General features: G+C 42.0%; 1 protein-coding gene across 8 annotated transcripts in view; it reads right to left on the bottom strand.

Annotated features, from left to right (window-relative positions):
- The window catches only part of tenm2a (teneurin transmembrane protein 2a), a 219,729-nt gene that overhangs the window by 77,438 nt on the left and 116,065 nt on the right, over positions 1–26,226 (bottom strand). For 5 of the 8 annotated variants that reach the window (XM_067517988.1, XM_067517990.1, XM_067517989.1 and 2 more), the window contains one exon: positions 2,892–3,098. The exons of the other annotated variants lie outside the window; for them this stretch is intronic. In XM_067517988.1, coding sequence (XP_067374089.1) covers positions 2,892–3,098 — 207 coding nt within the window. The remainder of the gene's footprint in view (positions 1–2,891; positions 3,099–26,226) is intronic. 8 annotated transcript variants of the gene reach the window in all.

A 26,226-nucleotide genomic window follows, 5' to 3' on the forward strand; every position in this document is an offset into this window, starting at 1 on the left:
CACAGACACAGACACAGACACACACACATCATTCCTCTGTTACGCAAATGTCACCCTTACATAAGGACCATTAGGAAGCATAACATTAGTGCAGAAGAAGGGAATGCGTCTTTGTTGTGCCTTTGTTGCAGTAGATTTGTTTCCACAAAGCCATTAAACATTCATTGCTTCAGCAGTGACTTGAGGTGGCTTCCCTGGCAGCAGATAGCTAGCCACTTTAGAAGAGGTTCGGACTAAAAATAGCTTAGCGTTCCCCATGCATAATGAATGGCCAGAGACAGAGCTAACGCTAGCTCTTTCCAGGAGCGATCCGCTATGCTCCGTTTGGCTGTCTCAGCTCTCCCCGGCGTTCTGCGGGAGCGTTCCCAGACAGGTGCACCGAGCCAGACAGTATTCCCATATAAACATTCGCAGACCCAATTCCCAGCCAATCCTTGGCAACAATGTTCCGTTCCCATTCACCTGTCATGCTTCAGTAGGAACACAAGTCATGTCTGTCCACCTGTTAGCTTTGGTAATGGTGGACTACTACATGGACTATGATGGACTACTACAGCTACACACACCTCCACGCAAACACACACTTGCACATACAAACAGCATGCAGCTTCCTGAGGATTATCTCACTGTGGTCAGTTTCTGCCTGGCTTGGTAAGGCTCATTTCCTGCCCAGCGTCCACTCTGTACAGTGCTGCACAAAACACACACGTTCAGACAAACACGCACTCTCACAGCACACGCACAAACGGTCGCTGCTTATAGGTGTTTTATTTCGTTGCAGCCGGTCCTGTGAATTCCTACATGCCAGGCTGTGTTTATGCAGTGCCAGACTGCCACTCTAAACTCATTTAGGTCGATTTTAATGGATGCCCAAAGCCAAGGACTCTCTCTGCACCCATTAGATCAGCAGTCCTGGCTGGGAAATGTGGCAATTTGCAATTTCATCTCAGTGTTGTTCTCCCTCCATCCAAATATCTCACTTTCACCCTTTAAGCTCTCATCAGCTTAGCCTTTTTCATTCACATTTCCCCTTTTTCTCTTTGTCACTTTGACTTCCAGTGTCACTTGCACCCTGTCTCCCTTTCACATCTATTTTTATTGGTGCTCTGAATGTTTTTTTTCTCCCCCGACTCTCATTTAGGATTTTTTTTCCATGCAAGATGTCTCATTAAACAACTTCAAAAGTCAAAGTTTGACTTTTTTTTTCTATCCACGCTCCCATTTGCCTCTTTTCCCTCTATTTTTCCTCCTGCTCTGTTGTTTTTTCCTTTTACTCATTTTGTCTGTCTTGCTCACCGTCTCTGTGTGTACAGAGACTGAGAGAAGCCCCAAACACAGAAAGTGTGGGTGTATACGAACAAGAATGAGCGAAAGAGAGAGTGTGCCTGAGAGCCTCACTCTACCTCTTTGCCAGTGTCTGCCATTAGGGTGTCAGTGGCAGAGTGAATTTATTTGCTGTGTGGTTACTGGGCTAATGATTGATGTTGCCCCAGCAAACAGTAAACCAATTAGAAGGCTGATGTAACGTCATTTTAAAAGCCTCCTAATCACGTTGCTCTTGAACCTGGGACCCGGGCCTTCCCTAATGAAGATTTATACTGGATCAAAGGAGAGCCTAACGCCATTAACAATAGATTGTATTCCACCAAAAATCACATTAGGACTTCTCTGCCCACCCCTCTCCCTCCCATCAGGCCTCTGCTAAATATATCTGCTGATTACAAGTGCAGATGCACAGAGGAATTGAGAAACAGGGGAAGAGCGGGAAAGAGAGGCAGAGAGGGACAAGCGAGGCAGAGAGAGTTGGCCCACAGCAGATAATTGTTGAGAATAAATGTGTACGCTGATGAATTAACTCATCACTGCAGATGTGCGCGTGCGGCTGTGTGTCTATTGGTGTGCGCATAGGGGGGAGAAATAGTTGTGAGGTGCTGATATAAGCACACAGGGCCTGTAACAGCCAACAAGAGAGTGTCCAATGATGAAAGAGAAAGCTCAGAGCCAGGGAAACTAACTAGTTTGTCTTTGCTACACTGATCCTCCTGCCGGCATTTAAAATTCATCATCCCCTTACCTTACACTTTCTGGTGGATTATTAATGTCATATGGAAAATAAGTACAAACACACCTACTCACAGGCAACCAATGTGCACTCTGCAGAGTGTAGGGGTTGCTTTCACTTGCATCATTGTTTTCTTGCATTAGTTGACAAACGTGGGAGGCTTACATTTAAAATGTAATCCATTTACAAATCACCAGTTGTCTGCTTGAAATTTGCTTTTTGTTATGCGAGCTACAAAAGAAGTCAATTTCGTGAACAGGGAGTGTTGTCTTTTATGTTGTTTCTTGATTATGCTTCTTTAAAATCTGATGGGTCATTCAGTGTAATTAATTTGCACAGCTATTTTCTTTGCAATGTTCACCATACTGGAATTTATTTTACTGTTATAAATATGCAAATTGACATCTATATTTGTTTCTACATTTATTTATGACAATAAAAGAGACGGATTTACCCTCTAACAAAACAATATTTTTTAGACGGCATGGTTTCTGTGATTTCAACACCTAAGTTTAATTCTTAGTTGAAAATCTCCTTCTGTTTTTCCTATTCTCACTATTTCCTCGTGTTGTCTGATTTGCAGCCCTGCAATAAAATGCTGACTTTAGGGGAATTCAAAAAAAGCTAAAGTAAAATGGCCAAAAGAACAAAAAGTGACACTAAATTAAAGCAAAGGATTGCTTGGCATTTTACTGAGCAAAGACTAAATCAGATCAGGAAATGGACACATGATGAGGTAATGCAGTGACCCAAGTGATGGATGAGATACTGCTGTATAAATAAAATGAATGGAAGGATAAAAGGGAGGATTAGTGGAGAGTTCTCTTACCCGTGGAGGAGGGTTGGGCCCGGAGCAAGTATGAGTCATCTGGGTGGGTCTCCAGGTGAGAGTGGGTAGAGTTTTTCTCCAGCAGGGGCATCTGGCATTCCCTGATCGGTGGAGACGGGCCGAGGGAAGGGTGGTGTGGGGCGGACGAGGAGGACGGAAGGGACGGAGGGAGCAGGGAGGAGGAAGAGGTTGGAGGGAGTGGGCGACCTGGAAAATGGATTGAGAAAAGGAAGGGAGAGAAGGAGGGGGAGGTATGCGTTAGACAACACAAATGGCAATGACTGACAGTGACACAGGGGCCCATTCCAACTTGATGAGTAAAAAATACAGATTCTCTTCACAGTTCACCCAAATTAGAAAAAAGGACATTTTTTCCATTTAACTCTGATATCTGCAGCCATGGTTTTATTTGCTTTTTTGGGTGAAATGAATGGGACTTAATTACTATAGTACTTTCTATTAAAACTGTAGTGTAAAGTGTGCAGTATCCATAACACTTGAAATGTGTTGGGGAAAAACAGCAATATGTTTTGAAATAGCCAATCTCAGTCAGATAATGCAAAAATAAAATAGAGACAAAACTATCTGGTTGACTTTCATGTGAACATGAAAATGTAATTATTTCTTTTTGTAATTTAGGTGAACAAACCCCTTAAAAATTAGAAATATGTATAGATGAAAAAAATGCTGTAGGTTGTACTTTACAAAGTGAATTAACTCCTGCTCTTTAGAATGGTCCCCTGATTAAAAGCAACGCAAAGCAACTTGAGGACTCAAATGTCAGAATATAGAAAGAAATATACACAGAACATCAACATACTTTTTTTTTTTACTTGTGACAAGCAACAGGACGTTATTGTCAATACGATAAACAGTTGCCCATTTTGCTGACAATATCAAGCCAATGGTAAGTTATTTTGTTTAAAAAAACAAGAACGTGCAAATTTTTCTTTTGAATGCTTTAGGTTTAAATCAAGATTTCAGGACCTTCACATCCTTTACATGGGTAAGACAAAAGAAAGTTAACAGCCAAGTCTTTAAATAGTATTTGCCATGGGACGCATGGACACAATCAGGCTGTCCCATACACCAGAGAGCAGAGGGGGATAGAATTTACTCTACTCTCCAAAGGTTTGGAATCAAGGACAAAGACAAATCTAATAAATTCTATTTAGAGACGGCTCAAAATATAGAATAATTATGTCTTCCGTATTTGTAGCTCAATCAATCAACAATATGGTAAGAGGTAATGAGGCCACTGATTCCAGCCAATCCACCAAAGGACTCAGGTTATTACAAGTACTAATTAGAGAGTCGACCAAAGACGGTAAGACACACGGATAATCACTTATTTTCTCCTGGTTCCTCACTCAAAATGATGGCCAGAGGCGACAGCCATGTTTTCTTCAAACAGCATGACAAATACACCATGTTTTCCTTTATTGCTTTGTCTCATTTTGTCCTTCACATTCCAAGGTTAAAATGTAAGAGGGTGGAGAAAAGGCTAGAAGCTCCTTGTTTTACAAACTTCATCACTTCTTTCTATTGCACTGGAAAATTCTACCAAGAAAACGGAGATATTAAAATGGCCAGCCTTTCACTAAATGGCTCCTCCTTTCATGGCACTCCTCTCTTTCTCCTCACACAGGCAGGAACACAGGAGGAGAAAGAAAGAAAAGCCGTGGGGCCTTGAAAAGAGGGAAAATGATGATAGCTAAAGATTCATCATAATAATACTTCTTATTTTTCCTCCTGTACTTTCTGACAGTTCTTCAGAATACAGATGTGGTGTGATTGTAATTTGACAGCATTCACCTTCCCCTCACATAGTATTGATAGAAATCAAAACGTGTAAAGGCCAAGATAGATGGGAGACATTTTTTAGGTGATGGTGCGCTATTGCTTGCGTCAGGGAAACAGTATCTGGGCGAAGTAAGGGGGAGAATCAATGTAGGTATCATTTAAGAAAGAAAGTGTTTGGACATAGTTGTTGTCTGACTTGGCCACGTATGCTGGCTCAAAATGAAGGCCATTAATCAGAGAAAAAAATGTGCTGGAGTCCAGGTGCCATTGCTATTTCATAGAGATATATTTGATAGAAACAGATGCAGAGTGATGCCTCTGTCCTGCTGTCCAAACTGCTCCAGCTTAGAGCTTTGCGTCATGGAAACCAGAGCTAGGATCGATCCACAGCTCCCTGTTAACTACACCCCAGAGAGATGCCAGCCTTGTCTTCTGTTTAGGTATGTGTGTGTTCCTGTGTGTGTGTGTCCGGTCAATCTCATCAGAGCAAACACAGAAAAATGGATAAACAATGGCAAAGCAAACGCTGTGGCCGACAGGACGGCGTAGGAGAGAGGAGGAGAGAGAGTGGGGAGGGGCAACGAGGTCATGGGGGATAACCAGGGGAACAGAGAGTGAGAGGAATGAATGAAGGGAGCAGATGATGACAAAAAGTTATTGCCAATAAAAAGAAAAAGAAAAAAAAGAAAGGACACAACAGAGGAGGGTAATTAGGAAGGGGGGAAAGCAATAAGAGGGGACCAGACAGTGGAAGATGAAGATTGAGAACAGTAAAAAAGGAATGAGGCGATAAGGAGGGAATAAGCCAGGGACACATTCAACACAAAACAAAATCTAAACTAAATGAATCAATCATTCAGTTCCACTGGAGGTGAGTCGGAATTTGTACATTTGCATATATTTTAAGACCTTTAACAAGGCTACTGGTGGCAACAGAGTATGAAATATATCAGAGTGTAGCAGCACACTTTTAACATTACTTTATTGCGGTTGCACATTTTAGGTGTGTGTGTGTCTGTGAGCTTACGCACATAAGGTTATGTGTATGCGAGTGCAGTTATTAATATTTTAAATCACTTTAATTACAAAAAAGGAAAAATTACACTAGTTGGCCAAAAGCAATTAAGGGAACTTTAATCTCCTTAGCAATTATGCTGTGGGGCATCCTTAACTCAGTCATTTCTGCCCGCTACATTTCTAGAAAGGTCAGTTGAAATTGCTTTGTGTTATTAGAACAAAGACTTGGCAATGAGCTCACGTGGTTCTCTTGACGATTTCTTCTTTGCCATCATTCAGCCGCCTCCCCGGCCATCTGTATACATCTCTCAGTACCTCTCCCGGAGCCTGTCTCTCACTCTCTGAATCTACAGTTCCCTCACAAGTGTTGATTAGTGTGAAAAATAAGTGTATCGTGGGGGAACAAACTAGGCTTCCTCACACTGTAGCACTGTAGAAGAAGCATTAAAGGGGTCCCTGGATGTTTTCATTAGAATGTATAAAGAAACACAATCATCATTAATTTTCTGTGTGAACACCAGACTTTGGCTTGCTTGTATAAGTCATTCAAGTGCCTGTTGCTGTGCTGCCGACGTTCTCTATCGAGTGAAGTTTGGTGGAATCTATTGTCTCTCCGTGAAGCCATTTTTCTTTTTTTTTTTTTACTGTACAGTGGCGTTTTACATCAGACATAATTTTGCTTGTTGACTGCTTAATTTCTTCTCTTCCCTTTTCTTGTTTCCATCTTTGCCTCTATTACTGTTCCTCCCTGCTGCCTTGCTCTGTCCGTCCGTCCACCCATCTGGCTGAGGTGAGGAGTGGTAGGCCGAGGAGAGTGGAGTGGAGCGAGGGATGGAGCGACAGCTGGAGCCCAGTCAGACAAGGAGAGACAAATTACCCCTCTAACGAGCGCCATTCATCATCTCCTCATCTTTCTCCTCTTTTCATCCCTCTCTTCCTTTACACCTCCATGTGAAATACAGCGCACCTGGACGGCAACTCCAGAAAAAAAGAAAAAAGATCTAGTACACAACTTTACATTTGATGTTGTTCTCATTTATTCGCTGCTCATGTGGCTCGTGCTGCTAAGTCAATCAGCAAGCGCTTCTACTAAAAATGCTGGAAAATAACGAAGGTGGGGGGGGGGGGGGGGGACAACTAGATAAGGGAGACGTGAAATGATTGAATGAGCGGTACGAGGGGAAGAGGGAGGAAAAAGGAGCGACACACCCATGCTGGCACATGCAGAGACTCATTACCATTGCTGCTGTCAGCACAGATGTTGGACTGAGGGGGAGCTGTCAGTCAGTGTGTGTGTGTGTATAAGCATGCGCATATATGTGTATGTGTGATAATGTCTGACAGTGATCTGAGGGCTATTTAGTGATGACAGCTGCTGACACAATGGGCCCTTTTCTCTATTTATCCATACAGTACTGTCTGTCTCCTCCATCTCAGCTCTTCCTGTTTCCCTCTCCCTCGCTTCTTCTCAAATCATCGCCTCCTCTTTCCTCTTATTCACTCCTTTTAAATATTTCACATTTAGCTCAACTGTGACAAGATGCGCACCTGTTGTTGTTGGTATGTGTGAGCAACAAATGGATGTCGAAGCCTATCCAGGAATGGCCTGAGTTCACCCGCTCGGTACCTTAAATGTGCTCCCCCACATCCTTCCCCCTTTTCCCCTTTGCCTTTAGTAATCAATGCTACCTCAGAAAATAAGTGATAAAATGAGTAGAGCGGGGAGGGAGAGATGAGAGGATGATTCAACAGACGTGTTTTAATTAATAAAGTTGGGCTTTCGCAGCCTAAAGAGATGATTGTATCATTGGCTCTTTCTTTGATGTGTAACAGAGTGTCTGGGTTCTTCTCTGGCCTAGAGCTCTTCAGTGCTCAAGCTCAGCTCCTCTCTTTCATCTCGCCAGCATCACTCCATCGCTCAACAACTTAACAGGGGCTCTCTTCCCAAACACGTAGAACCTCTACACGCACACAAACAGCTCAGAGCTCAGGCTGGAGGTGCCTCCCAGCTATAGGAAAAGGTGCTTTCCAAACTCAAAGCATCATGTTCTTTTATTACATGGCAGTGTTGCTCAATTTTATTTTCTCTATTTTCCAGGTAATAAGGTACATAGTTAGGCATACTTACAAACTGGGAAAAAATACCAGCATTTGGGGAAAGTACACCAATCAGTGCATATTATTTCATTATGTTGAGCTGTAAGAGTTTGCATGTCAAATTTGCCTAAATTACATACTGTTTGAAAGCTGACTCACAGTAGTTGATGTAATTGTTTCAAGTAAACACAGCTAAAATTTCTTGTAATGAAAGAGAGAAATGGAATAAAATCCAAACTGTCAAAATAAAGGTGTTACTAACTTTATTTGTATTTAAACTTAATTTTATACTTAATGTAACTTAATGTCTTCATTCATTCATTCATTCATTCATTCATTCATCCAGCAATCAGCCACAACATTAGGTACACCTGTACAATTTACTGCAATCCAATACAGCAGCTCTGCCATGAATTCTTCTTTTAAAAGGTTATCATCTTTCAATTTTTAAGTAGAAACTGTCAGGAAAAAAATTGTAAAAATAGAATTCACACCAAAGCGGCTGTAGAGATTGCATTAAATTCTACAGGTGCACCGGTGGCTGTTGCTTATCGATGTTTATATTCATAACTAAACATTTTAGCCAAAATTGTATTACTGTTTTTAATCTAATTATCAAAACCAATCCGGATAATAAAGAAAGCTCAGATGATTGACTTATTGTAGGGTAACAAGATATATAGGATATATAGAAATACAGTGTATAGAAAAAACACATACATGTGCAGAGCAAAGAGGTGAAATCATGAAGGCATTAAACCTCAAAAGACATCTTTCCATCTTTTCAATCACAAATTAAATGCTACCTCATCTGAAGATGGCAAGAACTATGATGCAATTAAGACGTAATACGTCCTGATGATTATTTGTCTCCTAACAATATCCATTGACCTTCACATAACATGCTGTGTATAGGAATAATAGAGACCAGTTACATAATCATCAACAGAAATTTGAAAAGAAAGAAAACAAGATGGTGAATTGAATAACCAGGCATGTTGTTCGCCTCGTCTAAATGTAATCTAGAACATCCACGACACCATGACTGTTGAACAGAAAAACAAACTTTAACAGTCCTGTGGGAGTGATAACTTTGTACAGTCTATGACCCAGCCACTAAGTCACTTATAGGGTAAGACGCTACAGGGTGCTGCAGTGAAACAAACCCACGGCATGAATTCTAAGAGAACATTGTCTCTGAGTAATTCCAACATCTGGTTCAGGAGGTCGTTACTCATTCCTCTCCTTGCTCAAGTGGCTGTTGTTTTTTTTTATTTTGAGAAGAGAAGAGATGAAGACAGACACGAGCTGACAAGGGGCACTACACTCAACCTTTTGACCCAGACGTACAAATGCAGCACAGCACCTCTCTACATCTGCTAATTGAAACATGCCTCCCTGTTGCTGAAAAGTGTGAGTGAGTGTGTGTGTGTGTTTGTGTCTATGGCTACACATAGCATTAGGTTGCTACAGCGTACCCATGCTGTCCATTGTCAGAGATGTCCACTGTGTAACTTGGGGCAACCATGGAGGCTGCATTACCATATAAATTACATCCATGTTGTTCCCGCTGCTGTGGATTGATGGTATTGTTATGGAATCTATGCATTTGGACTCTCACTGAAAACAATCAAAATAAATAGCCTCCTCCTTTCACATAAATGCAAACACACGCACGGATGCAGTGACACACAACTGCTGATAACTGCACACACACACACACACACACACACACCGACACACACACACGCAAGCATGTGAAAGCAGACATCCTCAACCCCAGGTGCAGAGACATAGACACCCATCCTCTACATCTTTCATTACCTCTGAATGTGCTCCATAATTGCTGAAAGAAATAAATATGAAAAAGGGGAAAATCTGCTTGTGTATGTTTCTGTGTGTGTGTGTGTGTCTGTGTGTGTGCGTGCGCATGTGAGTGTGTATTGCAAAACTTGTAACAATACATAAGCTGTCTGCTGCTGCAGTTTTCAACAGGCTGCAGAAAAAAATGTCATTTTAAACTTCAGGGCAGAAAACATAATAAATATCATTCAGCACCAAATAATATATACTGTGAATAGTATAAAATATAATAATGCACTAATGAGAACTTTACAAAATGAAGTCATTTCTTGCCACAGAATAAATGCTGGAGCTTAAAAACAGCACCCAATTATTTCCAAATTCATTATTCAAATTATTAAATAGTGTGACAGCAATTGTGCAATGGCCAACAATCTTTTAATACATTTAACGGCAGAGAAAAAGCATTTTGCAGAATTAAAATAAGCAGTTCACATAGTTGGAAGTAGATTTTGTGATACTAGCAAGGCTGCCTTCAAATTTTCTCACTAGAGACAAGTGAAAAGGGTAGAGAGGGACATATGGACAAGCTCTTTGATGACTGGAGATAGCACTTGGTCTTGGCACTTAGTGGAGACACAAACAAAACAACTGAAACCTGCTTGCAGCTTTGGAAAGACCATCTTAGATTTATATTGTGTTGGAAAGACCAATATCTGTGTGTTTGTTATCTTGACTAGAAGAAGCTTTTAGATGTTGCAGCGCAGAAAAACAGCAGGGTGAGATGCTGGAAAGAGCTTTTCCTCCAATCTGCCATGCTACTGAATCACTCCCAGAAAGTTTAGAGACATGAGCAACAAAACTGTGAATTACAGAAGCCATGTTGTGGCCACGAGGATTAGAATTTTCAGCACCATTTTCACTCGCTTACTGCTCAAAAGAGCGAGTTGCAGTTGATCGGCGTTGATAAAACCTTGATGAATTACAACAATGAGAAAAAAAATTGAACAATATTCAGTTGCAAAGAACTGTATTTGCATTTTAAAGAAGGTCTCATTGCATGAAATTGCATAAAGCTCATGCAGAAACCACCGTGGATATAGCACACGAGTCAGAATGTCATCAAGAATGTAATGCATACAAAATGACTCATGAAAAGTGTCATGAAAAAAACAAAACAAAAAAACACAGCAATACACATGTAATAACATATTCCCACATGCCCAGGTGGCTACACAGATACCTATTCAACATAGCAGGACTCTTCTGAAGCAACCAGCAATTGTTGTGGTTGCTATGACAATCTAGTTCCGTAAAAAGCACAAAAAGAACAGAAAAGAAATGAAAAACAGAAAGGACAAAATTAAAAGAAAGCGATTAAAGAGTGTAGAGCTCTGCAAGAACGAGGAGATGGTAAAGGATCCAAATTTGTTTGGTGCATGGATCTGTCAGTTTTGCCGACCTTGTGCAGTCAGAGATAGCATTTTACATTGTAATCTCATAATGAATAAACTCAATTTCAATGACATTTTTTTGTGTGTGTGTGTGTGTGTGTGTGTGTGTGTGTGTGTGTGTGTGTGTGTGTCATATTGCATTATTTGAAGCGCGTGTGCAGGAGAGACAAGAAGCTTGTCAGGCTGACTCAGCAGAGCCTCCTTTTGACGATTAGCTAGCGCATGCATGCACGCTCACATACAGACAGTGCCTGCCATCGTCTACAGTGGCATCAGCCAATAGAGGGGTAATGTATTTAGAGCCTGTGGATGATGACTGTTACTGTGGCCTGTTGCTGAGAAAAACTTCTTCTCTCTTTGATGTTCTGCTGCCTCTATTTATAGCAACTGCACAAAAAAAAACGACTAAGCCAAAAACACAGTAAGCCACATTATATGCCTTCTAACTACCTCACTGTTGAGCATTGCTCTCTCTTGCTCTCTCTCTTTAGATGAACAGGCTGGAGTTTCCACGCTTTAAACTTCAAAACGCTTTGACACACTAATGTAACCTTTTGTGCATCAGATCATATGCATTCTGCATGGTAACAACGTGTGTGCTATTTACCAAAGCAGCATAAAAGCACTGTCACTGGATGTACACCTTGTGTGACTTACTATTATTCATGTGTGTTTGACAGAGGCTTGTAGGAACAATAGGGGGAGACACAATAACTTGTTGATTCCACTGCATTTCCAAAGGTTCTTTCAATCTGTGAGGGCCATTGTTGCAGCTATAATTTCTATCTTTAAACATAACTAGTTGTGGCAAAGAGAAGAAAAGCTAATCAACCTGTATTTCTCAGAGGTTTCAGTGACAACAAAGTGAGAGGGCACGACAAATAACTGAAGGTGAGCTGCAGTGAGTTTGTTTCAGGAATAAAAAAGACAACGGGAAAAAAAAAAAGTAGTCAAGAATGAATGAGCCCAACATCTGACTCTTTTATAACACCAAAGAAGGAGGGTTTGGTCCATTTTGGTGATTGCTCTCTTTTGTTGAAGCATCCACATTGTGCTGGCTTGGAGAGCAACTTTCTTTTGTGCAACTTTTAATATAAGTCTGTATTGTGTTTTCCTCAGAAGCTGGTTTAATTACTTCAGCTGCCTTTACAAACCTCTCTACACAGGGGTTATTGTAACTACAGTTTTATCATAATAGACATTCAATTTAATCTCCCAGTTTTATTTGTTGTTAATGGAACTGATATTGGTGGATTTCTTTTAGAAAAAAAAATGTATATCCTTTATATCTCAGAAAAATTCCTGTTACTGAACTGCAATTTTTGAGCTCTTCATCAATTGTAGAATGTGCTTATCAGGCGGCCTTAATCATTGATTGCATTATTAGCTGCTGCTTTAATAAAGTAAATCTGATGTTAATTACATGCAGATTACAAGCTCAAAGAGAAAGGACTGTGCAGCATAAACTTGCAACATAAATCTGGTCCGCTACAGTATCTCCTGGCCTCCCTTCACATGAAGTGTGTGTTGGCTTTGAGCACGCAGAGGAGATAGAAAGGAAGGGATGTGAGATTACCATGCATGTCTATGCCCTTTGAAGTAGCTGCGGCTTTGGTCATAGATGTCTCAGTGGATCTTTGTGTTTCTGTGTGTGTGTGTGCTTGTGTCTCTGTGTATGATGAGGATAGGTTGAGTCATTTTTGTCTGCAAGAACACGCAATCGTCATACAACTTTACAATTAGCACACCTTGCATCAGCTGACATCAGCTGACTCAGAGGAATATGGAAGTCCCCATGCTGATGGACTTCACATGCAGCAGTGCATCTAGGTGTATGCCTGAGTGTGTATTTCAGAGTGCTTGTTTGTGTGCCCATTTTGCACAAACACTCTCTTGCAAACGTGATGCAACTCTCCAAGGCACAACCTGCAAACCTATTCAGCTCATAAACAGTTGTGCCCAGCCAAGCAGAGGCAAAAGACTTTACTAGGCACTGAAGGAGACTGACAGCCCAGTCAAATGTTCAGCATAAGGCTATTAGTCTCAGCCACTCCCTTTGAACTACAGACCTCGGAGACAAATAATAAATGCTAATCTTTGTGGGACAAAGCCAAGTCAGTCAGTTTAAGCTGAGAGTGTTGAATGAGATTTTTAATTACTGCATGACCTGGGGTATATTAGCGCATATTAATGAGGATCATTAACCTAGAGGTAACTAAGACCCCTCCTTCTTAAATACAACTGATAGCACCTCTGCTGTCTGACACATCCAGTGTGTGGATGTGGGAGTGTGTATGCATGTGTTGTTTTTTTTTTTTTTTTGTACAATTATTTAAGTTTTACAATTTCTTATTTCATTTATTGTAATAAACTGCATCTTCTATGTAAAAGTAAATAAAAAAATCCAATCTCCTTTGACAACTGAGGACCTATATAGAGCTGAGAACCTGAAACCTGGGTCAAAATCACCCAGCGCTGAATACTCAACCTCGTTTTTTTTTTTTGATAAATGGTGAGAGGGGCAGGCATCGTGGAAGGAAATATTTTCATCTTTTATGCTGCCTAACATAAAAAAAGAAATCAGCAAGTACCTACAGTATAGAGCAGAATGAAAGATGTGTAATATAGAAAGAACAATTTCAATTGACATATGCAAAGGTCAAGGTAATTTCAATGGATAAAGAAGAGGGCAAACATAAAAAGAGGGAAAAAGTTTCTACCTTACTCTCTTCAACTACGAGAGGTTAAGGTGGAACAGATGCAGGCCCATTTTCCACCTCCTGCAGTGTAAATGTCATGGACGATATTGACGTCATCCACACATCGTTTCTGTAACACCAGCCCTCATCCCTTCTCCAACCACGTGTGCCAGCTTGAGTCTTGTAGTGCCATTAGGCCACAGTCTCAGTGGTATAGAGGCAGACGCTTTTATCTCAGAAGAGGGCGGACCAGCCATATTTGAATTTTAGCATTTGCTGAGCACACACACACACACACACACACACACAAACTCATTCACACACAAATACCTGTCTAAAGAAACACTTATGCGCACACACAGGTTCCTTTTTATCTCTTACTATGTCCATTTCTCTCCACTCTCCTGTCTCAGCAGTTTATCCTTTCATCTTTACATAACTGTGCGGTCCCTTGGTGACCTGCACTAAAAGTAGTTGTTCAACAGGATACACACGCAATGCCTCTAATCCGCAGTGCAGGGACCCATCCACCTGAGCCTTGTATTCCACTCAAACTCTATCTCATATCTTTACTTGTGTCAATACACTCACCGGAATAAAAATATCAATACGATAATGAGCACAGAGCCAGCGTGAGGGGATTTGGTTGCACTGATACACACATAGGGCTTATATATGAAATATAGGGCAACACGACAGTGGGAACAGAGCTCCTTTGTGCCGTGGCTCCAAAGAAAGAATGAGGGCCATGTTGTTGAGAGTTCTGGTTGGTTACATGCACAATGGAGGCAATCACTTGAGCAGTGTGCTATTCTGTCTGGTGCTGGTATGGAATAATGGGGCATAATACTACTCTTGGGCAGCCATTTACATTATATAATCTGATGGTAAGTGCGGTATGGCTGACTGCACCATGTGCTGTTTGAGCTGTGTTTGAATTTAGTCTATGGCGAGAAGGTGCTGTGGTACATTTTATGTAAATTGTGTGTCTCGGTGTGTGTGCCTGCCTACGGTGTGTGCGTGTGTGTGTGTATGCATCTTCCTCTAGTACACTGTGCATTAATTGCCATTCCCAGTGGTCGTCAAGAGAGCGCAGGACTCCTGTGGGATATCTGCACCTTCATTAGACTCCACTGATCATTACGCTGCAGCACCAAGAGAGGGCCTGTTCCCCTCTTTCATCACTCCGTCTTTGCTTCACTACTCCCCTGCCTCTCTTCTGTTCTGCAACCCCCCCCCCCCACCCCCACCCCTTCCGCTTTTTAAATTTTTTTATATGTTGCATTATCACTCAAACCCTGCAATGTCGTTCTTCTTTACACATTATCTTGATGGCATGGAAAGAGTGCAAGGAATGTAGAAGAAAGTTCTAGTAGGACTTGAACGTTCTATGCCCGCCCCCAAAGCCCTGCTCCATGGTATACCCCGCTCCCACAATTTGTAATGGCTTATGATTTCACTGGCTGCCTTCTCATCCTTCAACATTTCTGTCACTTTCCCCCCACCCCTTCAGCCCTTTTCACTTCCCCTCCGCCCTCATCTGGCACGTTCTTTTGCATTTTCATTCCCATCAGTCTTCCTTTCGTCATTATCTCTCAGTTAATACTTCTCACTGTCTCGATCCCCAGCGCAAGTGGTTCTTACCCCAGGGGGTAGGCTCGCTAGCACTCTACAGACCCCTACAGACATGTAATGTACGCTATGCCCACCACCTCCCTCCTCTCCCCCTTTACTCCTCCAACTCAGCCCTCCTCTCTTTCTCTCCCCTCCTTTCTCCGCAGTGGATGAGAGATGCCAGCTGGAGGAAACAGAGAGAAATGGGCCCAATTACAGCACTGGGAACTGAAAGTTGGCTAATTAACTCTAATTCGCTAACAAACTGCTTTTTCACCAAGAATCATCTCTCTCTGTCACATGGCACACACATGCAAGAGAATCAGCATTTACATTCACTGCCAATTATAAACAAAAATGCACGGACACACATCCACACAACTGCAGGTACACATGCATACAAAAACACACCCTCACTCCCTCCCCATCTACACACAAACACACACTCCCACACAAATGCGCACGGACCCACTTGCTCAGCTGTATTTACCGCAAGGGCAATATGTTGATTACGTTAGAGTGGCTGATTATTGCACAGTGACAGTAAAGGAAACAAATGTCTTTCATAGGCAGGCATCTATCTCAGTGAGAGGGCTTCTAGCTATAGACTATAGCAGCAAATGACTGCGCTGTACCCAGCTATGACAGACAAAAGAAAGAGGGCAGGAAGAGGAGGAAGAGGGAAAGAAGAGAGTGATTGCACAAATGAGGTTCAGGGAGAACAACAAAAAGTTAAAGGAGCACCAGATGGAGAGGGGGAAACAGATGAATAAAGGATAAAATTAAAAAAAGGAGGATGGATGGAGGGGATGGGTGAAGGAGATGGATAAGAAGCAATTCTCTGGTTTTTGTACTGAAGCTGTGAAACAGTTTAACTCCACATCGGGATAATGGTGGTTAGAGGCAAGAACAATAGGTTTATCTAGAGCAAAGATGCTATCTGGGGTGAAAAACACACCACACAACTTCTCAAGCGCACACACACTCAAACAAACACACACAGACAGACACATACATGTTCACATTGTAGGATGTTTCATTACTTGTGCGTTACAGAGTGTATAGGGAATTATAGTGTAGGCAGCAATTGGAACAATAAGCCTGTCAGTGTTCTGAGTTATCAGAACAGGTGTCCAGTGGGCACAGCTCCTGAAATGATCTGATCCTGTACACACACACACATTCAAACACACTATACATATAAATTTAAAAGTATTCATCAGAGTGTGTGTTCTCAAAACCAGCAACAAGGGATATCCTTCTCATTCTGCTCAGTGGATCATTTAACTCTCCTGAGTTACCAGACATGATAGAAATCCTCTTACATATACAGTATGGAGATCATAGACATATTCAAACACACACACACACACACACAAACACTTGACCACCAGCAGAGGGTTTTAGATGGGGAAAGAAGCAACTTCTCACTTCTTGCTACACCTTTCACTTGCTCTCCTCCTGCTTTTCTCTCTCCCTCACCAACTTTCAGGTACATTTCCCGCTCACAGCATTCCTCTCCAACTCTACATTTTTACAGATTTAACCGCAGTGAGATTGATAGTTACTTCTCTTCCTCTCTCGCTCTGTTTCTCTGACCCACCTCCTTTTCATCTTTAGCTTGTGCCATCTCTGTCCTTCTCACACCTCATTAGTGATGTTAATACTCCAAGTAATAGAGGACACCATTCACAGTGTGTGTGTGTGTGTGTGTGTGTGTGTGTCTGTATGACCAAACACCCTGGAAGGGACTGTGTCTGGGAAGAGGAGATGAGTTTCCCTCCCTGATCCCATTTCTCCATCTGGGCCCTGCTTTCCTTCTTGCCGGGAGAAAATCCGATGGAAATGCAATCACAATCAGTTAGGGTCCAGACGAGGACGGACACACACACACGCACACACAAACATACACTCAATTTCACTACCGCAAGGGAGCCATGCAGAAAATTGTTTTGGACATGGTGATGAGAAGAGGGGGGTCCGGGGTGTGGTGAGGGGGTACTTTTTAATTTACATTTTTAATGTAAAATATCATTCAAAGTGGGAAATTTAGGCATCTCATTATACTGTGTCTTTATTACACACAGGGCACATCAGTCTCAGGGTACTCTGTTCTGAAAAATATGCACACTTGGGCACACATAAACACACGTGTGAACAACCTGCTGTGCCCTCCAGCCATAATCACCAAGTCAGAAACGAAGCTCTTCCTCAAACACCATAAATCTGAAAATGAATAATTAGTCCTCGAGATACCATCAATCTCCAAAAGTCTACATCTTCAGATTCACCCTTCTTCTCTGAGCCATCCAGGAGGGGTCACTTTGGGAAAAGCTTTATAGGAAAACTGTGACTTCCTCTGTGATATTGCTGCTGAAGGGTTACACAAGATGTCATGACGGGTAAGCGACAAAACAAACTTGATAACAGAAACAGGAATCATTTGTGAATGTTTTCTGATCAATGCAGTTGAGATTTGGCCGAGCTAGATAAATAATGATTAAAATATAAAATGATAACATAAAAATGTAATGTAAAATTAGTTTATATTTGTTTTATAATTCTAACATTTAAAATGAAAATGCTCATTCTTATTTATCGGACACACTTCAACTGTAAAGTGTTGAAGAAAGTATTCTCAGTTCCTGTTGGCAGGTCCTTTTGCTGCTGCGTCTTCGTGCAGTAGTCGGCTTTATTAGAGGCATTTAAATGAAAACATAAAACTTTCTGCTTTGGCTTTAATTTAATTATTTATAATGTTACTACCACTTGATGATGATGAGGATGGTGATATTATTATATTTGTTATTATTACAAGTTGTGGTCATGATTTAGAATCTTTGATTTCATTTTCAGTCCAACAATTCTTATGCCCAACAATCTCACTACGTCAGACTTAACAGACTTTCAGGTCAGAAGAAAATGTAACAATAGGTTATTTCAAATGTTTAAACAATAGTTTAAGTCAGTCTTTTAGATAATTTATGCCACCTGTATAATAAGAAATGTCACCAATTCTGACTTTAAACAGTTTTAAACAGCTTTTTGGCCATTTAGAAGCAGAACTCTATGGAAAGATTTTGACATACAGCAGACTCTGAACAGCGCATTCATTTGGAGTCAAGTATCTGTCAGCCTATGAGTATTAGTTATGTATTCACTCCTCTTTTAGCTTTGAAATACCTGCCTTTTAGTTGCTAAATGTTTTTCTTTGTTCACCAGCTTATCACTAATTACTCACTTGTTTGCTGCTAAGCAGGTAGCTGATCTTTTGTGGATGTAACTATGATTGAGAGGGTAGTGTGACTGAGTGAATAAGCATAAAGCTTTAGAATGTAACAAAAAAAAAAGGTATTTTAAAATCCTTGTATCTGAAGGAAACTACGTAGTTAGATGATTATTCTCTGTTGATGCTCATCACTACGAGTCATTTTACCCATTTTTCATATAAATATTTTATTAGTGCAGCTTTACATAGAAGTATTTAGCCAGCTTTGTGAGAATAGCACAGTTGACATAACAGATTTTGAATGGCATCGTTTTCTCGATATTCTTTTGTAGCAACAACAAAATAATGGAGCAATAATCAAATTGTACTTGTGATGTGATGGGAGGGTGAACCCCAGCAAAGAGGCTACTTTTATCTAACGACAGAGGTGGTTTGCTCTCAAATATTGATCCCCTGTTTATTCAGTGCGAGCTGTTGATTTCCACAACAGCACAAATACAATAAAGGGCTCTCAGTAGTAAATCATAATCTTTTGGAATTCTTGCTCTGCTGAATCAAAAGAGACACGTCCCGCCGTTAGCATTGTCCCGCCTCCGAGGTCACAGCAAGTGATGTCACGCCAAAATGAGACTGTATGGCCCTCAGAGGCCCCTGGGGCTCCTTGTGGCCTGCCCATGTCAGAAACGATCAGTGTCAGGCCATCAGTCTGACATATGGGCAGCCGTAGGGATCAACCACCTGCAGGAACACTAGTGGTAATGCCTCTAATGGCCTCTGAATATATGTGAAGCCATCTGCACTTTGCGCTTTCGGAGACGCACCATCAGGATGACTCGTGAATTGTTTCTCTGTCGCGCATGTATGTCTTTGCGTCCATCATCAACATCTGCATCTGTGTTTGTGTGGACTAGGAGGACACCTGCCCATGTCAGCAGTGATTTAAATGTTCTCTAAACAGGAATGAAGGTTGACACACAGTTAATAATCTGTTCATCTGATGGCTGAATATGATTGATGCCGATTTGTGTAAACGTTATGTGTCTATTTAAAACTTAATCTCTAACCTGCAGTAATTCAAATTCAAACCCTGTTTGCTTATCATATTGAATAGTAATTTTAAATCAGCTGGATTTGTGTCAGCGCTATGATAATCATCCAGCAAAGACCTCCTTGTCAAAAAGTGTAGTTTCACAAAGTAATACAAACACACGGTTGGAAAGTGAACCCCGACACTGCCCCTCCTTCTCTTCACCCTTTATTCTCTCTCCTTTCATGCTGTTTTTTGTCCTCTACAAGTCTCCTGCAGTTCTTAAAGGCTGAGACGGCACTGTGAGAGTCTGATCGCTACTGAGTCCACATGGACACACACACACACACACACAGACAGATGTGGACATACACAGTAAGTTTCCTTTGTGCTGCAGGAAAAAAAAACCCTGCACCTTTAGAAGTGTGTCTGTCAAAATGAAATTGCTGGCTGCATTACAAGCCTTTGAAGGTATTGAAAACTCATTTTTGCAATCACCCTACAGGCAGGTAGAAAGACGTCGGTGTGAGGGTGGTTAGATAGTTTCCACCAGGTGAGCCAGGCAATATTATCTGTTCTTTGAGTCCGTTTGTTGATTATTATTGTCCTAGTGACAGTTTATTGCTGAGCTTGATGTCGCTTGATGTTGTCACCCACCACATCTTCATCTGGATAATCCTTACCTTTTTCTTCCCTTCAAACCCTAAGCAAGTCATCTTCGCCGAGACCCCCCCCCCCCCACTGGGGAGAAACAAACGTTCAATGGCAGCCAAAAAATGAGTCACACATACACACATTTGTCTATGAAAAGACACTCCCGCAGAGAAACATCAAGAAGCACAGGACGGACATAATGGCTTTCTGATAATTATTCATAAAGGTGACTTTTGTGTGAGTGCCACTAAGTGCTCAAACTCAGCAGCATAGAAGGAGCCTGGAGTTAGTCACAACACAGGCAGATGACCAACATTATGGTCAGGCTGAAACATACTGACGCATACACCCCATTACTGACACACATACTCACGCACACACATAAGGGCTTTCAGACACACACACGTATCCGTGTCACATCCGTGACTGTGCCTCATCGTAACGTTTCAATTAGCCGCGGAGGACAGTCTGGCCACACACTGACTGCCAGGCCTCCCATCTGGGGTTACTGCAGTCAAACAGGCAGGCGGCTGGCTGGACAGAATGACGGACAGGCTTATGGCCCTCCACGCTGATTAATTCTGAGAGAGGAAGAGGGCGGGGTGAAATCACAACAGTGATGGGAATAATCAGGAATGGCAGTGAGCTGTACTTTTCTCGGAATTACAATATGGTCACAGAGAGCATATGGTCGTCCTCTATTTCTGCCTCTGCTACACCTCCAGCTCTGCAGTTATGTAAGTCTCACTCCATACTTTGAAAACATTTTTCAACCATTCTATTCTGTATTCTGCTTGAACCCGCTTTTGTTTGCAGCTGTCGGGACATAAACAGCACCCATCCTGCTGCACCAACATCCCTAACATCCACAACAACATCAACAACAACAAGCGTCCCGAATGAGCAGGAGGGAGGAGGGCTGCGTCGCCCCTCAATGATCTCTCCCTTGAGAACCAGCAGCCTAACTCTCCACCCTCCATCATTTCTATGAAGCTCTGGTTTCCAGGGCGATATGCTTTATCGTTCCCGTACGGAAGTCGTTACTTAATGCTTGTGGTAAAAAAGAAAGATCAATAAAAAACAGTGAGGACAAACTAGATTTCTCCCTCTCTCTGTCTGCTCACCTTTCTGTTCGGACCCCTCCTCATCTCTCACTCATCCTCCCTCCATTTCTTTCTCTCCATCACCCTCTCTCTGGTGGAGGATAGTAATCCCATTAGGATCAATAGTCCAGGCGAGTGAGCATCCTTTCACTGCAGCAATTACAAACCTTTAGAGACATAAAGGAGAGCATTTCTTCACAGCTTAGACCATCAATCAACTATTTAGCTTCAGAGGCTAAAGGATGTGTGAGTATGTGGACGCGAGTGCACGTGTTTTTGAATTCTGCAGTATTATTCCGTCTTCGTTACTGAAGTGACTGTTGGGATTTCCGTCTTATAGATCCTATTATGGGTGTATGAATACATGAGAGAGCTCCTTAATGCACACTTCCCATTTGGAAGTGCAACAAGGCCCTATCATCTCCCTTGTGAATGCATGTATTAGCATTGTCCGCATAGGGATTTCATAGACGGCTAAGCATGGGTGTTTAGCCAGGGGTTAATATTTCATTCCTTCACCTTATCTCCCCCCTCGCACCACCTCATCCTCCTTCCTCCTGTACTTCCACTCTGTGCACCAAATCCATGTTAGTTGCCTCTGCAGCATTGTTAGTGTTGCAAACACACTGTATCCTAATTTAACAATTTTTGAACTAGGTTCCTTGACAGCTGTGCAGCCTTCCTATGAGTGTAATTCTGCAAAAAAAAAAAAAAAATGTTTCTCACTAACATAAACACCACTGCGTGCCCCTGCATCCCCTTTCTCGCTCTCTTCATCTGAATACTTTCTCTCCCCTTGACTCTGTCTCTAATGAGATGGCGTGACTGACAGGAATGGTGAGGGCATATCACTTCTCATCTTGTCAGCTCTGCAGCCACTTGTGCCCCTCAATGTCATAGGGCTTCTCTTTGCCTGGAGGCCCCTAGCTTCCATCTATCTAACTGCTCCAAAACCCCCATCTGGCAAATCTTGCCCTGAGACAGAGGCAGCTTTGGTTGGGTCACATCTGGAGGCGCCCTTGCTGGCAGCCTCTGGAGCACGCTGTGGCTAAGATGACAAACACTAAGAGAACAGGAAAACACTTTTCATCAAAGAGCTTCATATATATTCTCTGCAGTGAAAATTTAATCTGTGTCTGCGTTCAAATTTGTTAGAGAGTATAACAATTTAATCAACTCTTTACGGGAGTTGAAAATAGAAAAGACTATAGTGTAGGACTGCTAGAGCAGTGTGGGTTACAGTGGATCTTAAAACAACAAATAATAAATATTAAAGCTTACAAAAACACCCAGGAAATGACAGATCCAAATGGCTCGCTATTTTTATCGACGATTCAGAGCTGCATCATAGCCTGTGGCTCACACTGTCAAAATGATCGTTCTAATTCTTTGCCATGAAAAAATTCAATTAGACTATCATTAGACCAGGCTGATGATGAGGTTCTGTTTATCGTTAACTGCACATTATTCGATTCTTCATTTAACAGGCAGCGCCTCATTTACTGATGATCCATTTAACAAATGCTTTTCTAAAAGTTTCTTTTGGCTGAAAATGTGGAGTTTTTGAAAGTATTTCTCTACAGCGTTTTACTGAAAATCGGGGTACATTTTCATTTCTCTCTGTTTGACACGTGCTATTGGCTTTGTTGTGAGCAACGACAAGTTCCCTTTCCTGCCAGTTCCACTCAGAAACTCGAGCATATGACAACATGTTAAAAACAAAGGGAGTGGCAGGGGGTTTAACTGTTGGATTGCTGTGAAAAAAGGGAAATGGAGCAAAAAAAGTGTGCACTCATGTATGGTAGAGTGGTAGTGAATGCAGCAGAAGGGGCTTGATGGCACTTGTGGTAGTGGATTAACTGTTACATCCCTAACAGAAAGTGGTGAAGGCTGGTGAGTCTAAAGCCGAGCCCTCTTTTGCTGAGGGATTTTTTTTTTTCCAACCAACAATAGAGCGGGGGAACAGATTGACTCCTATAGGGCCAGCACTGTCTGTTCTTCTAGTCCTCCATCTCATTTCTATAAACCTCCAAACTCTAACACTCCATGAAAAGAATCTACCGTTGTTGGAGCTGCATTCAGAAGCCCATGGGACAAAATTTGGCTTTGCACCCTTGTCCCTGCTGGGGAATCTGCCAGATGCAACTACTGCACATCCTTTCCCTTGCTTTTCCATCACATTATCTCCCTTCCACCATGTGGATATTCACACACACAAAACACACAAATCCACACTTGCACACCAAAGGTCCCTATACCAATCACCCACTAGTTTCTGCTCAAAACCCTGGAGACAGAGAACACAGGCTAGTAAGGGGAAAGGGGATGAAAACAGAGTGCTGGAAGAAACAGAGCGCTGGAGGAAAAGTGGCAGGGTGCAGGACATCTTTCCTCCCAATCAAACTGTGCATATTTTCATCTTTGCTCATAGACCAACTCCCACAGGACATCAGTATGCCAAACTAAAGGCCTGCTGTGTCTGTTTACTCTGCGCTAGAAGAGAGGAGACTGAATCAAACTCATTACAGTAAAGAGAAATTATATCTCCTTTGATACCACTTTGTGTGAAGGCAAACTTCACTATCAAAGCTGTCTTACTGAGCAGCTAAGCCTGGTTCCAATACCTTTCGAAAAGCTTGACGAATATAGGCGCTGTTTGGGTAAAACATGCTGGTCAGATACTGCAGAATTCAACAAATCACTAAAATGGTCAGAGTTTTATCTAAACAAGGTGAAAATTGAATACATGCGGCGATATCTCTTACGGAGAGCGTCCTTAGAGCATCAGCCTTAGAGCTTGTTTATGGGGCCGCTGGCCTAATGGTTATATGGCCTTGAATAAATAGTCCAACACTATGATATCAGGAAGATAACATCTACAATATCACATACGCTGGAGCTTGGAACACAAACAATGGCTTTAAAGTTTGTTTATCTCCCCACACACCTTCCCAATTATAATGTCAAGAGATTTGCGTCTGTGAATCAACAAACAATTTTCCTTGGCGACAGGCCTGCAAGACATATTTAGAAGAAATAAATGCATGGAAATTTAAATGGAACTCAGTAATATAAACACATTCAAAGCTTTGTTTGTGTTCTTGCCATTTTCCCTCTGCCCTTTGCTGCATGTTAAGTGTGTGCATGTGTGTATGTTAGTGAATAGATATGTGCTGACAGTCTGGCAGCCTCCATCAGAACCCCGCATCTCTGTCAGACCGCAGGCTGACTGAGTGATGAGGAGAAGAGCAGCAAAGTGGAAAATGAGAGGCGAGGAGCAAGAAGAAGAAGAGGAGGAGGAGGTGTGAAGGAGGAGCGGGATGGAAAGAGGGCAAAGTGGACGAGAGGATTTGAGAAGGGTGGAATAAAAGTGGCATGAAAGGAGGGTGAGGGACAAAAACATGTGGCTCTGGTTGTGCTGCCAGTGTGTGGAGAGAGCAGACATGGGGGAGAGAGGGGGTCGGAGCCATCAAAGGATGCATGTAGGAAGGAAAAGGAAGCCTGATGACTCACCTTCAAAAACAGCTATAAAAGAAGTGGCTGTTTTAGTAGCCACTGTAGGTGTGTATGTGTGTGTCCATGTTTGTGCTACGTGTGTGCACAAGCAGGAAATGGTGTAGGTGAGTGGCAGGGTGTAATAAGAAATGTGACCTATTGATTGGCTGTAGAAAGATGTCAGAGCTCAGAGAAGGGAAAGGGTGGGGGTGGAGGGTCGAAGAGGCATTGGGACAACAATACCATGAGAGAAAATGGCTTCTTTCCCCTTTTTCACTCCCTGTTTTTTTATTTTTTTCATGTTTAGTTACTTTTCCTCTAATTCTTCCGCTTTGCAACACATCTGTAGCATCTAAGGCACGAATTGGGCAGGAGACAGATAAAATCGGATTATTATATGACTATAATGTGTGGTTAAGGAAACAACGCCTGAGGGCTGTGCGCGTCATTATGTAAGGGTTTTTAAACAGAGGAGAAAGTGGGCCTCCCTAGATTGACAATTCAATTAAGTGAGTGTGTGGCGTGTTAAGGGCAGCTGCAGACCACCCAGGGAAACAACAAATAATACAACAGTCTTGGCCTAGATACACAATCACTTGGATTTAGAGGGACTTTGATGTGTGTGCAAGAAAAAAAGTATTGTACAATTATATACTGTACAGCTTATTCTATCCTATCCATCTTTGTTCTTCCAGATTATATATGAAAGGTGTGAGTGGACCACAGATGCAAAGCAGGGAGGAAAAAAAGAGCATGACCTTGATGCTGTTGCTTGACTCTCAACATTGTTGATGACAGCAACAGCAACCATCCGGAATATACACTGCATTCAACATACTGCTCCTCTGTAACGAGCTCCCTCTCTTATGACCCACCTTGTCAGTGTTTCTTCTGTTTGCAGGAGCGGAGATCAGAGGAGTAAGTACACAGGAAGCCTATAGACAGACCAAACAATTCAAATGCCACACAGGTGATTGATTAGCTGACCTGACCTGGAGTCCTGCGTTCAATGAGATGGATCATGAAAGAGCATCAAAGGGAGGATATTTGAGGGCGTGTGTGTTTCACTCGTTGTGTCTGTGTGTGTGTGTGTGTGTGTGTGTGTGTCACGTTCCTAATGCTGCTATAAAGGGCTGCTCATAGCTGATCAACTGCCAGGCTCTCTGTCAATAATTGATGAGGCTGTTTCATATTTAGAAGGCCAGGAGAGGTGAGAAAGAGTGAAACTTTATTTATCTCTAGCATACAGTACTTTTTTGTTTTTATTTCCTCTGTTCTTTCCCCACCACTCCTGCAGCCCTTTTATGAAACCTATGTGGAATTTGCTGGTAAATACGAGT

Source organism: Channa argus, chromosome 10 (genome assembly GCF_033026475.1).
Source record: "Channa argus isolate prfri chromosome 10, Channa argus male v1.0, whole genome shotgun sequence".
In the NCBI taxonomy this organism is placed as follows: Eukaryota; Metazoa; Chordata; class Actinopteri; order Anabantiformes; family Channidae; genus Channa; species Channa argus.